Source organism: Sminthopsis crassicaudata, chromosome 2 (genome assembly GCF_048593235.1).
Source record: "Sminthopsis crassicaudata isolate SCR6 chromosome 2, ASM4859323v1, whole genome shotgun sequence".
NCBI lineage: Eukaryota > Metazoa > Chordata > Mammalia > Dasyuromorphia > Dasyuridae > Sminthopsis > Sminthopsis crassicaudata.
The window spans coordinates 85,566,877-85,585,935 of NC_133618.1; the positions used below are offsets into that span (position 1 = coordinate 85,566,877).

At 34.8% G+C, this 19,059-nt stretch overlaps 1 protein-coding gene across 1 annotated transcript in view; it reads right to left on the reverse strand.

Annotated features, from left to right (window-relative positions):
• The window catches only part of THADA (THADA armadillo repeat containing), a 418,709-nt gene that overhangs the window by 313,889 nt on the left and 85,761 nt on the right, over nucleotides 1-19,059 (reverse strand). The window contains exons 23-25 of the mRNA XM_074286698.1: nucleotides 12,669-12,801; nucleotides 10,461-10,574; nucleotides 7,802-7,924 (exon numbers count right to left, since the gene is read on the reverse strand). Coding sequence (XP_074142799.1) covers nucleotides 7,802-7,924; nucleotides 10,461-10,574; nucleotides 12,669-12,801 — 370 coding nt within the window. The remainder of the gene's footprint in view (nucleotides 1-7,801; nucleotides 7,925-10,460; nucleotides 10,575-12,668; nucleotides 12,802-19,059) is intronic.

A 19,059-nucleotide genomic window follows, 5' to 3' on the forward strand; every position in this document is an offset into this window, starting at 1 on the left:
TTTTTTGTATCTGATTTGACCTTATTTGAGATTTTCATGGTAAAGGGGTTGGCCATTTCCTTCTCCATCTCATTTTAGAGATAAGGAAACTGAGGCAAACAAAGTTAAGTGATTATCTAGGATCATATAGCTCATTAGTATTTGAGGCCAGATTTGAAGTCATCTTCCTCACTGTAGACTCAGTGCTCTATCTACTGCACCACCCAAAGCAGTGGTAGTAGAAGAGAAAGAAGGGAGAAGGCTTTCTTTGCTTTGCTCCCTTAAACTCTACAAGAATAATGGTACACAGGACATAAGAATTATAGTTGTCTTCCCTGTTTTCAAGTGGCTTTCCCATTCCTCGTCAACACTGAATTATAGAATTTCCAAGCTGGATGAAAGTTTAAAAGTTATATTGTAAATTTCATCATTTCCCAAATGAAGAAAACAGGGACTGAATAACTAGACACTTGCCCAAAGTCACCTAGCAAATTCCTGGCAAAGACACTCTTGAAATTCTCTATTATATCTTCCAAACTGTATTAGTTTACTCTTCCTTGCTTGGTCATCCTCTCTGCACTTTCCCACCTTCACCCCCACTTTTTTCCATCTCTGTCTCTTTTCTTCTAGTTGTTTTGACTGATACAGCATTTGATAAATGTTCCTGCTTAAAGTTTTTTTTTTTTTTAAAAAGCGAGTAAATTCTCTATTCTCAGACTTCACTTCTTTGCAGAGGAAAGCTGTAAAAAATGAAAACATTTATAACAGCTTTTTCTGAAATGGTCAGAAAATGCAATTTCTCCCTAATCCAGAATTATGAGCTTTCTATAAAATCTTCTTTTATAGCATAAATTATCTGACTCACACTCAAACACTAAATAAAACCTTAGTCTTTAGTCATAGTAGTATTCTGTAAATAGTCAAATCAATTTAAAATGGCCAAATATTCCTATGAAAACATTTTAAATGTTAAGTTTTGATGTACAATCATCTTAAAATGGGTTTTTCAGAAACTGACTCATTCCAAAGTTATGTGTCTAAGAATTCTTTAAAGAGATTTTAATGCACAAAAAGGAAAGCATCAATCTTATCTGGCTGTCCTTTTGAACCTGGCCAGTTTATAATGAGTAGAACAAGGCAAGGCGTTTGCAGCTGTGCAGTTAACTTCATGTCAATTTGCTCAACTCAGAAGGACATTTTTCTTTCTCAGTCCCCAAAAAATAAAACCAAAAATTTATTTCATTTCTCAAGTTACGTAAATGGCTTTTGGGGTAACTGTTTTCACTTTTTTTACAAAAAAAAGCAAATGTTCTTTGAAAAGCCTCCTCCTTGAAGCCCAGTTAGAATTTCTCTCTTTGTAATATGATCTCATAATATTTAATCTTCCTCTTATGTACTCCATATTCAAATCTAAATTACATTATTTATCTGTTTTTACCATCCCAAATAGATTTGTAAGCTCCTTGATGGAAGAAGCTATGTTTTATTTAAGTTGTATTTGATCCAAAGAATATATATTAAATGTTCCAAGTATTAGGAAGACAATAAGAAAATAAAATATTATCTGTCTTCAAATAGAATACATTCTACTAAAGGAAAAGGAGGGGAAAGGGAATATAATGTGTAAACAAATAAGTGTGATACTAAGTAAACTGAGGAAAAGGGCACTATATGGGGGAATCATGGAAGTTTTCACAAAACAGATGGCACCTGAGTTGAACCTTGATAAAAGAAAAGAATTCTGACAGAAATTGGAGAATAAATTACAAACATAGAGGATGATATCTGCAATTCTCCAAGGTAATCGATGAAATGTTAAAGTTGTGGGTCATTTAGTACAGTGTGACAAAAATATCACTACCATTAAGCTAGATAGGAAGTAATGGGAACCAGGAGCTACATTGTGAAGGGTCTTGAATGTCAAGCTGGGGAATCTATTTTATCCAAGACGTATAGACACAGTCACTGGTGATTTCCTGTGCTAAGTAACATGCATTGAATAGAGTAGGCACTTAATGCTTACTGAATGAATGAATGAAAAAAATAAAGAGAGAATTCACAAAGTGACCTGATGACCTGGCCTTTGTCTCCTTTCTAGCATTTAACTAGCTGTGGTGACTTTGGATAATTCATTTATCTTCTCTGTATTTCAAATGTTTCATCTATTAAATAAGAGATAATAATATTTCAATCAATAAAAAGTTTCACTTTTAAGAGTTCTATTAACATTTCCTCCTTTAACACTTGAAAAGGATGGAGAAACTTATGTGCTTAACATTTCTGATTGTACATTTAATTGATTTATTTTGTTTTAATTCATATTCAATTTCACAAGTTTACTTAGTGCATAAAATAACGAAATATGCATTTTTAAAATGGGTTGATGATTGTTATTAATCAAATGATGGACTTGTGTGGTTTAGTGTAAGGAAATGTTAATGTAAATAATTTGTTAACAGATATTCTTAAGTACATATATTAATGCCATTCCTAAAACACTCTTCTGAGCCACAATCTGAATTAAAGTCATTTTGCTAATTTTTAAAGTTTATAATTTAGTAAAAACGACAAAAACAACAACAAAGAAATTACATGGAAAATAAAGCAGTACTTTGCTTTAGACAATAGAAGTTTTCCTAAAAAGTTATGCTATAAATCAAATTTCTATGTGTTGAATCAGATTTTAAATATGCTAGCCAATTTTACTACTTAAAGAAAGTTAATAGGAAAATTCACTACTTAAAGAAAGTTAATATAGACTGGTGTAATATAAATAATCACTCTAATCTGGTTCATAATTTTACATTTTTAAAGATCTTCTTGAAGTAGGTCAATATTTAATAATAATTACATAAAAAATACAAAGTTAACAATGTTATTAGAAACATTTGCATTCCCAGTTGGCCCCAACAAATGAAAATATATGCTACTAGAATGATTTTCTTTATGTGTTTTTCTAATCTTATTTTAAAATCCTGTTTCAATTTTTTTTCTGTCTGAATTTTTGTGTTACAATTCTGATTCTCTTTTTCACAAATTACTGCTATGAAATGGGTCTCCATCTTCTATTCACAACACTCTTAGCTTTTTTGAAAGATTTGCTGATTTCTTCCTTAAGTGCTATAATTTCTTTCCTTATTTCACCGATAATTTCATTTAATTTTTATTTCTTTTCTTCATTCATCTTGGGTCTGTCTTATTACTCACTCTGATGACTTTGCCACAGTCTTTTCTATAAATGTGCTTCTTAACACCTTTTGGAAATTTCAGTGGGGCACTTATCCTCCATCTCTTGTTCTCTTCTCAAGTTGGAAAAAATCTGTGCTCCTCAAATAGGAGGATGACCGTTTGGGATACAATAATAGAAAGATTCAGAAAAGCCCTTGTTGTTATGCCTACTTTCTACAATTACAGCCCTTTTCTCTCTGACTTAATTTTTTTTTTTTTAGTCTCCAGAGTGATCCCATGGGACCTATTTACAAAGCAATTAGAGGAATCTCTTCCAGGATATTGCTCTGTGAGGGGGGCTGTTCCTCGAAGCCTTTGTAAATGCAATTCTGTTTTTCATATGTTCTAGGCTTCCTGTGCAGTATTAAACAACTACTGTTAACAATCTATTGTTTTCTTTGCTCCTCCAAAATCTTGTTTCTAGTTCTATTTCTCATTCTATAGATGCTAGCTAACCCCCCCCTTTTTTTTTTCTTCTGGAGCCTTTGGACTGGTTTAATTCATGGTTTTCCACCCACTCTAAGAGCAGGGTCCCAGGAATAGGAAAAACTCCCATACCCAGGCAACTTGAACTGCAACAGTCATGAATAACATGGGACCTTCAATGCCAACACAATTGAATTATGAACAAGGAGGGGAGAATGGACCAAGAAACACCAGTACAGTGGGAACCTGTTCCAGGAATAGGGATCTACCTATCCCAGGATACAGCCAAGAAATATAATGCAAAAGTCAGCGAGTGCCTAACTAAAAAAGCAGCCACTGGGAGAAAAAGGGCTGCCTCAACTGCAAGCTCTTTGCAGGGAAGGAGAATGGTAGAGAGTGAGAACTCTACAAGGAGCAAGGGACCTGTAAGTTGGTCATCAGTTATTTTTTAATTGAAGAATTACTTTGTGAATGTTTTTTTCTACTATTCCTAGCCAAACTGAGTTTGCTGCATTTTGGGGCTCATTATTCAAGGTAGTAGATGGAGAATGACTGTTATGTGACTTCTAGATATGGCATCTTCCCAGGGCTGGCAGGTCTGGGATTTCGTACATGCTGCTCTACCAAGCCTAAAAAACCTTCTCTACTCTTAGCTGCCTCCTGAAACCCTGAGCTCCCTTCAAGGCTGGGACAAAGTGCTACTTCCTTTTAAATCTTTCCAGTTTCCCTTGCCCTAACCCTGCCCCCTATTACTTTGTATTTATTATACTATATGTACAGAGTAAGCTCCTTAAGGGAAGGGTTTATCTTCCTTTTTGTAGATGAATCCTCTGCTTTGCCCAGGGTCGTCATAAATGATACTAACTGGCTGATGTACTGGTGGTACATACCTCGAGTCATCATCACAGTATGTTAGGTCAAAGTGGAAAGATAATCAGCGTGATGCTGTGAAGAGCTATGAATTGGCCTACTTAAATACAGACTTTCCCTCTGGAAAATATCAGGTTCTGAAGAAGACACAAGAAGAATGACCTTTTTTTTGTTTGTTTTTAACTGTTATTTTACCAACCTACTTTTCTTTACTCGAATACCTAGAAACCTGAGATCATGTTCTAACATCCCAAAGATCCTGTTATTATATAAAATAAAATGTTAATCTATCCATTTTATATGAAGCCAGAAAAAAAATTCTACAGACTCTGGGGTATCCTAAAATTTTATTAAGTGCAAGAACTGTTCTAGTATTGACCGCATTTAGAAATTTTTAATAAAAAAATTGTCATCAGGCTCAAGAAATCCTGATGTTGTGATTAGAGGACAATACAGAGAACATGACTCAGAACAAAACTGCCCATGGCCATACATTAACCAAAGGGCATTCTTTAACACACACTAGGAAATGCAGTTTCACAACACAAAGAAAATTGGCTTACACAATGTGATACTCACAAAGAATGATAAACTGCAACATGCTACAAAACTAAACACCATTTCTATGAGTAATTAACAAATTCCAGGAGAAAATAAGAGGAAGGGAAATCCTATTCAAAATAACTAGAATTCAAATAGGGGTATTTGGAAGACAGGAATATTTGTGGTGGAAGGAAGATTACTTTAGTTTTAGATACTTTGAATTTTAGAGCATCCAGTCTGAAATGTCCAAGGGACAATTAGAGAGTTGTGTGTGTGTGTGTGTGTGTGTGTGTGTGTGTGTGTGTGTGTGTGTGTGTGTAAATCATCTGCAGAAATATGGTAATTAAGCTCATTGGGGATAGATAGAGATAGAGAGATGGAGGAAGGGAGAAGAGAGGGCATGATATGGATAATGAGTCAGCAAAGTAAAGTAAAGATACATGGGAGGATAAAAGCCAGGAGTTAATCCTGTCATGAAAACCTAGAGAGTACAAAGTAACCAAGAGGAAAATATCAAATGTTGCAGCCAGGTAAAAAGGATAAGGACTGAGAAGATATCATCAGATGAGTGTACTAACTTTGGAGAGAGCAGTGTCAGTTGAATAACGCTTAGAAGGTGGATCATAGGGACATAGATAGTTTTCCCAAGTGCTTTGGCTGCAAAAGATAGAAACACAGGAGAACTGAGTGAGGGGATGGTAAGGAACTAGAAATTCAAGACTTTTTTTTGTCATGGACCTCTTTGACAGTCTAAGGAAGCCAAAAGACCCCTTCTCAGAAAAATATTTTAAATGCAAAAAATAAAATACATAGAATCACAAAAGAAACCAAAAATTAATGAAAATAATGATGTAATTTTTTTTCATCCAATCTCACAGATACATTGTAATATATCCATTGAGTTCTGGTCTAGTGAATTTCAAGGAAAATAATGAAAAAGGTTAGAAGTAAAGAGGGATTAGCACTTCCAGATCTCAAAATAATTTAATAATGATTGAAAGACAGAAAAACAGATTAATGAAAAAGACCAGCCAAGAAAAAAAATCAGAAAAAAATAAAGTCAATAGCCCAATGCTCATTAAATGTCAAACCATAAATTATTATGAAAGAAATATTTGACAAAAACAGTTGAGAAACCTGAAAAAGTCTGGCAAAAATTAGGTTCAGAACAACACTTTAAACTTTATTCTACAACAAATTCAAAATGAATACTCGAAAAATTAGATCATAAAACAAAGAAGTGGATTATAAACCTTTCACTACTATGGTAGAGGATAAATTCTTAACCAAAGGAACAAATACAAAAGACAAAAAAATGGATAATTTCAATTACATGAAATTGAAACGCTTTTATAGAAACAAAATAAACACAAGCAGGTTATGAAGGGGAAGATGGGGAAATCTTTTTTTTATCAAATATGCCTGATAAACATCTGATATTGAAGAAATATATAAAACTAAAAAGCCATTCTGCAATAAATAAGGAATCAATGAATATGAACACTTCTCAAATGAAGAACTACAAATATTAAGGACTTTATAAAAACATACTCTAAATACTAATAAGAGAAATACAAATCAAAAGAAATATGATGAGCAAATGAGCAAAGATGCTCAAACAATGGAATATTCTATATTAAATGATGTATAGAATGACTGGCACATTCATAGACTGTTTGGTGGAACTATAAATCAGTCTAACCATTTGGAAAATAGTTTGAAACTTTGAAAAGTATAAAAAAAAGGTTTTTGATCCAAAGATTGAACTGCTAGATATATACATGGGACAGCTGTGACAAATAAATAGAGAAAACTTTTCCTGAGTTCAAGTCTGAACTCAGATGCTTACTAGCTGTGTGAGTTTGGGCAAGTCTCTAATCCCTTTACCTCAATTTCCTTTGGAAGAATGAGGAGAAATGGAGAAGGAAATAGTGAACCACTTCAGTATCTCTGCCAAGAAAACTCCAAATAGGGTCATGAAGAGTCAGACATGATTGAAAAATGAGTGAACAACAATATACCTAAGGGGAAAACTACATAAAGAAAGGTCTGATAGATACTAAAATATTAATTTGTAACCACTTTTTAAAAAATTTATTAAAACTTTTTATTTACAAGTTATATGCATGGGTAATTTTACAGCATTGACAATTGCCAAGCCTTTCGTTCCAATTTTTGTTGTCCTTTATAGAATAATGAATGTGTTAAATACAGAGAACCAGGCATGAGCTAATGCAAAGTGAAGTAAGCAGAACCAGGGAAACAATGTACTCATATGATAACTACAAAAATATAAGTAGAAATAGTACCACCAAAGCAACAGAAATTGAGTGCTGCTGCTAAATTGTAATGACCCAGCTTGGTCCCAAAGAAAAGATATGAAAAAACACTTTTCCTTGTTTCTTTGCAGAAGTGGAGAACCAAGATAAATAAATGTTGTATGTAATGTCAGGCTGCTTTTGATATCAGAACTTCTTTTTCTTCTTTCCCCTTTTATTTTTTTAATTATAAAGGATGGTTCTCCAAGAGGTAGTGGTGAGGGATACAGCAGAAAATATAAATGATATGTAAACAAAAGACTAATAAATATTTAGATTAAAAAAATTAAAATCTAGATTAGGTAATCTACTTTTCTATGCCATCAATTGTAACAACTATGATATAGTGGCTCTTCCCAGTAATCCAATGAATGAATATTCAGTCAATAAAAACCCACTTTGAAATGCAATTTAATAAAAACAATGAAGTGACTTACTGCCCAAACAGGAGACGTAAAACCTAAAATTGCAGCTTGAATTCCATCAGCAACATAGGGAATGATGTTTTCACCCAGACGAGTATCTCTGAACAAAGCTCTAAGGATATTTAGAGCATGGACCTGGAACAAAAACAACCAAAAAAAAAACAAACAAACAAAAAAAAAAAAAAACCCAAAAAACAAAAAATGCATAACTGCTACTGAAAATCTTTAATCTGTAGAACAAAAATAAAAAATATCAAGACAGAAAATGCAAAATCTTCAAAATTCAATATAAATAGTTCTTAAATGTTCACTAAAGAGTATAAATCTGCATATGTGGAAGAAGGTGAAACAGCTATTATTTATTCTATAAAACTAAAATCCATTGGTTTCAGAAACATTTATGGAAATAAATGTGAGTTGGGAAATTATTATACCTAATTAATAGATTTGAGGAAAAGACCAGTGAAGTTATGGGGCAAATAAGAAAACCTAGAAATTAACAAAAATAATGTCTCAAAAAATCCCACCAACTTAGAAATGCTGAAAATCAAATAATAAATACAAAAAACAAAACAAATGCTATTGAAGTATTCAATAAAACTAGAAGGCTGGCTTATTTGAAAAGAGATTCAATAAGTTTTTGTTTTTTTTAATTTCAGTGTCAATTGTTTATAAACAACCCATCCAAATGACCATTTATTTCAAAAGGTATTCATTTAAGTGAATACTACGAGAACCTTTCAAACTCAAATAATAAAGAGCTGTTGAATCTATGGTCAAAAAATGAAACACCAAGGCTATTGGTGGTATCTAATGTCTGTTATTTCCATATCTCCTAGTTAAATGTTACCTTCCAGTTGAAAAATCTCTTCTCTAATAATTTTGCATTCTCTTTAACAATCTAACTCAAAGACTAGCTCAAATTTCATTTCCTGCATGAAATCTTCCCTATTTTACATGTATACTGACTATTCTAAGATAACAATATCTTTTTTTTGTGTGTGTAGCATTTGTCTTTATAACTCAATCTAATACTTTTTCTTCTCATTTTTATATGGATAAGTTTAGACTCTACAAAGAATTCCAGAAAAGTAATGAATTTGCTTTTTTTCTCTTGCATACTTCATAGTGCAAGCACAGAGATTGGCATATATTAGACCCAACAAATAGTGACTTGTCTATGCTACTTCTTCACAGGACTAGGAGACCTAGACATCAGCTTCCATCTCTCTCTATATATAGATAGATAGATAGATAGATAGATAGATAGATAGATAGATAGATATAGATACAGATATCTATATCTATATATATTTTTTTTTCCTCTTAAAATCCAATCTTATGAGAAAGCACATGCTCTCACTTCACCAAAATGGCAGATTTTGATGTGTAGGGAATACCATATATGGTATCAAACTTTATTAATGAGTTGCTTAGTTTTCCCAAACTTTTTATTTTCTCTTTCTCATTCTGTATTATAAAGGAGAGTTCTCTGGAAGGAGAAAAATAAAAGTAGTGGAAATATCAGTGATATAAAACCCAAAACATATCAATAGAAATTCATTTTTTAAATTATCTTTTCATTTTGTGCCTCCTACCTTTCCATCCTTTAACTTATCTTTGTTTTTATATATGTTTCTGTAGCTTAAATTCTGGGGGAGAATTCTGTGTGCTAATTTTCTTTCGAGTCATCTCCTTCTATGGAGGGTAGGGAGCTGCATATGAGTGCTACAGACTGAGAGCTTGGACCCTCTGGACAGACAACCCCACTTATAGGGAGATCATGGAAGATGGTGCCAGAGACACAGGAAAGAGGTGCAAACACATATGAAATGGGACACCATTCCCGACTCACATGGCAGATTCATGCTAACCAACCACAAAGCCAACTTTGGAGGCCCCAGGCCTCAGGTGGCAACCACATTTCTGAAGCTACTGTTGATGTTAAAAGAGCCATCTGACATTCCCCATGAACATTCCTTCATTATTAAATATCTTTTTTTGTGTATTTGTCTTCTCTCCCTAACTAAAAGATAGGCTCTATCAGGTTAGGATGTAGACCAGGTCTTAGGCTTCCTTATATTTTTCACATGCCTAGTAAGTAGCATGTGGGAAAAACTCAGAATATGCTTGTTGGTTGGTTTAATAACTGAAACCTTTTTCACAAAATGAGATTTTTCAGGGGCTTAAAATAAACTATTATTAAAATTGAAAGACGCTGTTTCTCCATCTGCAGAAGGTTGGGTATTAACTTTTTTAGAAAAGTTTCGCCTGACCTATGCTATTAAATATGCCCCAATGGCAGAGAAACACACATGGGAAATTCTTAAGTGATATCATATTAGTTTATAAATATCAGAGGCAATCATTATTGTATACAAAAATCCTCCCTAACGGAAACAGGATGTTTTTCACCACAACTTAGAAATAACTTCTTATAGAGACAATACACAGCCACTGAAGTGGTGCTTGAGGCTTATTTTAGGGGGAGAGGCAATAAACAGAAACAAAATCCAAATGGTTTTGAATATCTGTCTTGTTCCTGGCTTATACAGCAATAGCAAGTCCACTCATAGGAGAGCTCTAAGTTTTGTTTTGTTTTAAAGACAGTAACAGCTTAAAACAACTGCCTTCCTGGTAAGACTTTGAGGGAGTACGTTTTAATTATTACCTGTGGGACTGAACTCTGTGAGTCATCTGAAGGTACAGCCAAAGAGATCAATTCTTTCATTGTTATCTTCAATAAATCCATCCTGCCTTTCTTTGGCTCAGAAGCCAGCAATGCCTGTGGGAAAATAGGCAGATATTAACAAGCCTCAATGTACCCTCCCCTTATACACACCCTACTCCCTTTTTCCCATACAATAGTAGCAAGCTCAGAATTTTCCCGGTTCATCTATATAGATTCGTTGTCACACAGAATAATCACACAACTTGTCTGTTTTCAATTATTAATTTAAGCCATCCATGAAACGGGGGAAGGGAGCTTACTGGGCAAAATCTGAACTTCGAATTAGGAGTTTTACATAAACTCCAGTTATGCCATTAACTAGCTATTTGACTTTGAGCTACTCTCTCAATCTTTTACTCCTCTGTCCCTTTATCTGTAAGACAAGATATCTGTAGACAATTCTAGGTAATCTCTAATACACCTGCCTACTCTAAATCTAAGAAGCCAAGGGAATGGTTCAGACCAACAACTTGTTAATGGTCTCTAATTTCATAACTAATAGTAAAGCCAAAGTAGAAGACTATAACAAAAACTCCATAATAAATATCATTTCCTTTAAATGGAGAACTAGGAACAAAACTCCTTGTAAAATTAGACCTCTGGCCTCTGAAAGACACCATCCATTCATATGTTAAGAACCCAAAAGAACTATGATATAAATTAATTCCACAAGCATTTATTAAACACACACTGTGTGTTAGGTATTCTGATGTATGCAAAGTATAGAAAAACTACAGTTCCTTCTATCTAGAACTTACATTCTAATAGGGGGAAAAACACATAGTTCACATCAAAAGGAGATATTCTCCTTGCCTTCTCATCTGTATTCAGGCTCAGGTGAGGCACAAACATTGCTACAGGATGTATCATACTGAGGAGAAAGAACAGCAGTCCAATAGAGAAGCCAGCACAGAGTTGATTTATGAAGGTTACCAGCTTTAACCCAGTGCAACTATACATTGCTGACCTTTGGGTCAAATCAACATCCTTCTTTCTTTTAAGCATAATGAATCCTTTCTTCTGCATATGGTGTCTATTGGAACTGAGTAGCTATGTAAGGAGCAAAAGAGAAGAACGTAGAGAGAAGTGAGTAATAAAACTCCATCTCATTCATTTGGAATTTTCCCACATTTTTAATCTTGCCTTAATTTTTCCCCCCAACTCAGTTCTACTGAACACTCAAAAAGAGTTTGACTAAAAAGTATATTCACAGAAAAACATGGCAAGACTTATATAAATTGATGCAAAGTTAAGTAAGAAGAACTAGGAGATCATTGTGCATAATAATATTAATGTTGTAATGATGATCAACTGTGAGTGAGACTCAGCTACTCTGATCAATATAATGATTCAAGACAATTCCAAAGGGCTCATGATGAAAAAATGTTATCTACTTCCAGAGAGAACTGGTGAACTCTGAATACCAACTGATGTATAATGTTCTCCCTTTATTTATTTTTCTTGCTTTTTAAAAAATATGACTGATATGGAAATATATTCTACATGATTTCACATGTATAATTGATATCATATTGCTTGCCTTCTCAGGGGATGAGGGAAGAGGGTGGAAAGGAAGGAGTGCATTTAGAACTCAGAATTTTAAAACAATGTTTAAAATAATATATTTTTCTAAAAGTAAAGAAAAAACAATTTTTTAAAAAGGATATTCAGTGCTGGGATCTCCCTTTGGCTTACTGAATGAATTCCCTTTGCTTCCCAATTTCTTCCCTTTCTCCTCCAGACTATGAGCACAGAAAACATCTGCTTTACCCAACACACTGATTTTCTTACAAAAGCATTATCTACACTATCTAAAAAGAAGCAAGAGGAAAAATGTAAGATGGCTCCCTCTGAAACACGGTTGCAGTTATGGTTTCCAGCTGAATGCAGGCAGGCACTGAGATCATATATTATTGTTCTCTGTCTTCTCAAAAAACAGGCTTATTACAAGAATGCAGTTTTCATATAATAAACTAACATACACACACACAAAAATGGTAGAAATCTTCTGTTCACTGAAACACGGAAAAGTGGGAGCCATGAAAGGAGCCATCGAAGGTCTAGGGTTGGAGGTGATAAAAGCATCTTGCTCTATATCCCCAGCTTCAATGTCCTACATGACAGGGAAATACACAGTCTTCAGGTTACCTGTATGTAGAAAGGAATCCCAGCGCTGCGCCTTGTTGCACAGAGTTTAGATGAAGGATTGCTGGACTTAATTTCTTCCAAGACATCTCGCAACCACTGCTCTGGTAGCCTTTGCAGGCACTCACTGGGGCACCTGAGGAAAGGAAAGGAGCAAACACTTGAGCTTGGAGTTGTACATGCAAAGAAAAAAGCATATAATATAACAATGCTAACAGTTGGAAGGGCAGCTAGATGGCACAGTGGATACAGCACTGACCTGGAGAAAGGAAAACCTGAGTTCAAATCTAGTTCGGATACTTATTAGCTGTGTGCCCAGTAAGTTACTTACCACAGTTTCCTCATCTGTAAAAAGAGCTGGAGAAGGAAAAAAAGCAAACCTTTCCAGTATCATTGCCAAGAAAACCCCAAGTTAGAACACAATTAAAATGACTAAACAACAATAAAAGAAAAGAATACACTCTCCAAACACCCTTCAGGGAAGGAAATTCACTATAAAAAGGTGTGACTATATTTGTCCTGTTTTACATTTCTCACCTTATTATTTATCTATAGGTATTAAATACAAAAAGGAAAAAAAGTATTAAAAAATCATATGTTATTTACTAAGAAAAAAATCTGTTGCTCCAACCTCACAATTTTTGCAACCTTGTCTGGCATCTAAAATGAATGCACCCTAAATGATGGCAATAATTTAACAGCGACAATAATAGCCTTTATATATTAACACAAAGGTAAATGACCCAGCTAATAAAGTGTCTGAGACCACATCTGAACTCAGGCTCAGGGATCTGTCCACTGCACTAGTTCACTGCCAAACTTTTAAGACAATAAGGCTCTCAGAGGCCTCCTAAACTTGTTCAATAAAAGATATATTCCTCTCAACATTCTCTTCCTTCACAATTTCGGTCAGCCCACAGCTTCCACTATGGGGCCCTAGTTACTACACAGATAATTGCTAGATCTCTCTCTCTAGCCCAGACCTCTCTCACAAGCTTCACATTTATATCACCAACAACCTATGGATCATTTCTACCTCCACTGCAGAGGGCTTGGAATTCCAGCCAATGTGAATATGATTATCCATTTAGCTGATTATAACTTCCTAACCTTCCCTATTAAAATCCCTTGGCATCATTTCCCGTTGTCTCGTCCTTTACGCCAAGATTTTTTAAAAATGCTATCTCGCTTCTTTATATTTATTTCACACTCATTTTCGTTCTCAACTCTGTGAAGTAGCTGCCAACCTCTCCAGTCACCTGAAACTGCTCTCCAAAGTTATCAATAACTCATGAATTGATAATTACTCCTCTTCCTATACTCTGTGGTCCATCCAACCTGACCTTGCTGTTCCTTAGACATATTTCTCTCAACTCAAGGCCTCTTATGCTCAGAATAGACTCCCACCTTACCCTTCCCTCTCCAGAACCCCTTGTTTCCTTTAAAACTCTACTCAAAAGTCATCTTCCATATGAAGCTTTTCTCCCCCTCCCCAACTACTTTGTATTTATTTTGTGTTAATTTTGTGTGTATTCATGTATGCATGTATGTATGTATGTTGTCTTCTACTATAAAATATAAACTCCTTGAAGGCAGGGATTATTTCATTTTTGTATTTGTATCCCCAGCACCAAGCATAGTGTCTGGCACATGGGACACAACAAATGCTTGACAATCTTCCTCTTAGAATGCCTAATTTTTTTTAAGTGCTCAAATCAAATACTACAATTCCTAATCCCCCCAGCTGCTAGTACCTTTCTCAACAAGACCCTCACATTTCATTTGCACTTTTACATATATTTATACACATAGATATGTATGTGTATGACATTTTCCTTATGGAATATAAACTTCCTCCTCTATTCTTATCTATCATTTGAGGATGGTTAAACAAATTATAGGACCTGAGTATAATAGTATATCTGCACTGTAAGCAATAATGGACATAATGAATATAGAAAAGCATGGGAAGACTTCTACTAACTGACACAAAATGAAATAATCCAAACTAGGAAAATAATACACAATGACTACAACAATGTAATTGGAAAGAACAACAGCAAAACAATTAAAGTTAAGAGCTATGAAATTAGAATAACCAAAACTGACTCCAAATGAGAGCAAGACACATGTGAAAAATCATTTCCTTCCCTTCTTTGTAAAGGTGCCAGACCTTGGGTGTGGAATGGATGCTGGAGTTTGGGGATTTGTTGGCTATTTTGCTGGCTTTTTAAAAAATGTTTTGGAGGAGGGCCTTTTAAATGCTTGTTAAAAGGGATTGTTCTCTGGAACAGAGAATGAGGAGAAATGCAATGGAAAATACAGATAATGTATTAGTTCTTAAAAATCTAGAAAATAATGCAGAAATTTTTACAAATCTAGAAAATTTAGTCTTTAAATAAAGAATAATAAATGTTCATCGACTAATTAAAATCTTGTAATCCCTGGTTTCTTCAAGTGACAACTCCTCCTACACAATATATTTTGATAAAGTCCATAATCTAAATTTAGTTAAAAATTAATAATGTATACAGTTCAGAGGAAAACATATTTAAAAAAAAAAAAAGCCTGAGGAAAAATAGTCTGCAGAAAATAAGGCCATTGATTTCCAATTTGTGGTGAAAATTAGATGCTCCTTCAATAATCCAAGTACAGTTTCTCAACAAAAACAATTCCAAACAATTGGAAGCTACTTCCATAGCTCATACAACATAAATCAATTCTCAATAACTCAAAATTATTGAGCACTTTAAGGTGTACAAAGCATTTTCATGACAACAATCCTGAGAGGTAAGCTGTGTAAACCACCAAGCCTCAGAGAGTTTAATAAGGCAGTACATAGCTAATATCAGAATCATAAGTTCAATCCAAATCAACTGTTCTGTTCTCCTACACTATTAAGCAATACCAATTAAAAGGAAGTATTTTTAAAAGTCTGACATGGGCATTTAAGATGCTATCTCAGTGATGAAAAATGATTCTTGAATTTCCCTGAAATCAGATGGCTCTCTGATTTTTAAAAGCTTGCTTTAAGTATGGCTCAACAAAACCAGTCATTCGAGGGATGGAACACAACAATTTGTAGACTGCTGTGGAAAGAGCCCTGTTATTTCCCCTTACCCTATCTCATTATCCTCTGTCTTACCAATCCAGTGTCTAAATTGCATTCTTCCTATAATGTAGCCATCATCTTTGGTCACATAGAACTCTTTCTTGCCAATAAACACTTTCTGAATGGCACCGAGCCCTAAAATTAAACACTTCTATCAAAATTACAGCAGGAGACAAGGCAAAGGACTTTGGGGAAAGGATAGAACTGCTGTGCTGAGGATCTGTATGGATCTGTAAACATGGCCAAGAAGACCAAGGGTTTCACTACTTTGTTACCTTTTGCTATTCATTTTTTTCTGCTTAGAACACATTTCTCACTTTATTTATGTGCTGCAGAAGGATGTAGTGGAAAGATGACTGCATTTGGCTTCAGAGAGGATTTGGGTCTGCATCCCAGCTCTGCTCCTCATTATCTGAGTAAAACAAGGAAAGTTACTTCCTTCTGGGAGCCTTAGCTGTCAGTTGGGAAGGGTTGGCCTAGGTGAAGGGCCAGCCTATTCAGGCCTGCAGGCCAGCTCTTATCTGTATTTGTATATTTCAAGCTAATGATGGTTTTTGTACTTCAAGTAAAATTTTATTACATTTTTTAAATATAAAAATCAGTCTTAGTTCCCAGGCCCTAAAAGACAGGATACAGGGCAGCTAGGTCTCAGTGGATAAAACTCTGGCTGAATTTGAAACCAGACAAAAGTTCTATCAAATTCAGTGAACTTTCTTTTCTTTTTTGGGGGAGGTAGGGATAATTGGTTCCTTTTGTCACCCAATTTGGAAGCACTGCAGTCTTTCAGAGACCCCATCTCCCTAGTGAGGAACACTGAAGCTTTGACCTGCTCCATTTCTGTCCTGGTCAATCCAGCTCTCTTTAAGCAGCCTGGAATCCCCATTGTGCTGGGGGTTCACTATCTTACACCTGACTGGTCTCAGCCTCCTAAGCTCAAGCCCAAGTTCAAGCACCCCTCTGGGGCAGGGATTGATCACAGGTGTGTGCCATCAAGACCAGAACTCCGTGAACCTCAAAAGAGAAGCTGCTTTAGGATTAAAGCAATATATTACTTCACTCCCTTGCTCCATCAGGGCTCACAGATGCCTATGGGCATGGAGAGGAAGCATGAAATAGTAGGAAGAATGATGTATTTCTCCTCTGACAATTGATGGCTGTCTGATTATAGGCAAGCTAACTTCTCTGGGGCCTTCTTCATCTACAAAATGGGAATGGTCGTCCTGTAGGGCCTGACCGAGGAAAGGTTCAGCAAGGCTACTAAAACCAGCTCACATCTGCTTACCAAAGGAGGACAACAATATATCACTTAAGAGAGTATAAGAGAGGTGTGTGGAGTGGGAGGAAGAAGGAAAGTTACCAAGTCTTCCTTTTCTCTTTCAGTGGGTTGAACTGAGAATACAATTAAATACTACATGTGAAGTGTTTTGCAAACTTTTAAGTAGCACATAAATGTTGGCTATTATTGAGTCAGAACTTTTCTTGTCTTTCTGACCCCACTCTACTAACACACTTATCTTTTACTACTTACCTACACGGGTACTCTATTCTAGTCAAGTTGTCCTCCTCAATATGGTCTGCACACACTTATTCCAAATTCCAAGCCTTGATTAATGGATTTCCCCATCTGGAAGCTCCTTTTCCTTCATATCTCTCTGCAGCTCCAAACTAAGCCATCCTTTAATTATCTTCCTATAACTATCATCAACACGGATTCCTCCCTATTCTGAAATCTTTTTGTATGAAAAATCATTTAAGACACATGTTAGTGCTTTATTGTCATTTAATCAAATGAGCTTACATATTAAAACACTTTAGTTATATATACGCTATTAGTTGGTTAGTTTTATTTCACCAGATAGAATGAAACCCAAGATGTTTTCTTTGTATTTCTTTGTTTCTTCTACCCTGTTTCCCATAAATTACATTTTAGTATAAGGCTAAGAACACAGGAGACATTCTGAAAAATACTTGTTGAACTCTGACTATACCTATAACCATGGTGGTATCTTGCATACAAGCCTGGGCATCAAAGGGCTGGCTCCCATCCCAGATTTTCCAGCTCCCAGATTCACATCCAGTTATTCAGCAAGAACAAATCTTAAAACAATTACTGCTCATATACTTGGCAGTTGCCATTTTAACTTGTTGACCTTGGTTGCCCCTCTTATTCTTTCAAGGATTGAAACCTTGCTCATGGCTAACTTAAGGAAATTTAGGAATAGGTTCTGTAACATTTAAGAATAAGAAAATCTCAATAAAATGAAGTGATGCCTAATGATTAAGTGGCACCTGAAAATAAAATCTATTCAGTAGTGTTTGCTATATCCTAATGATGACTTTGGGATTAACTATCAAAATGGATAGAATTAGTTTCACTAATATTTAGAGTGTATTTCACTAAAATTCTTATGCCTGGATATCCAGTGATCTCATATGGCCTGATCTTTTGTTGAAAAGTAGCTAAGTAAATTTATTAATCCTAGCAAGTAATAGATTTTGATACAGGTTTGTTGGGAAAAAAGAACTAATAGAGTGGATCAATGACATGGCTAATAAGAGCAATTCACATTTATTTATTTGTAGGGCTTTATAATTTATATAATATTCCTCACAACAAATTATAGGGTAGGCAATATAAAAACTATGATCCTTGTTTTACTAAAGAGAGAAATGAGCAAAATACTAAAAAGTAAATAATTTTAAAAAATTAATTTGGCTATGGATTGAAATCTAGAATTTTTGGCCGCTTTTATTTTTAATAGCTTTTTATTTTTCCAAATACATGCAAAGATAATTTTCAACATTTACCTTTGCCAAACCTTGTGTTTCAAATTTTTCTCCTTCCTTCTCCTCCATCCCCTCCTACAGACATCAAGCAATCCAATATAGGTTAACAAGTCCAGTTCTTCTAAACAGAATGTAGCTTTTTTTTTTTTTGACCATCTGTTTAACTGCCTATTTTTGTTTTGCTCACATCAATATAAAAATTGTTTTTATTCTTTTAACTATATATTACCTGAGCTGTGAGTTGTATGGAGGAAGAAGAGAGTGCTAGGGAGTATAATATACTAGGAGGTATAGGAAAGAGAATTTGGGAATTAAACTCTCCTAAAGGTAATCCATTCAGAAGATAATCCACATGTGAACTGCCCAGGGATGACTGTACTCTGATTGATGTTTGGAGGTACATCAATTCCTTCAGGAGATTTGGTATTCTTAATACACTATTTTCTAAAGTTCACTGACTCCTCTATAGATTAGTTCTCTGTTAGCTTAACAGAA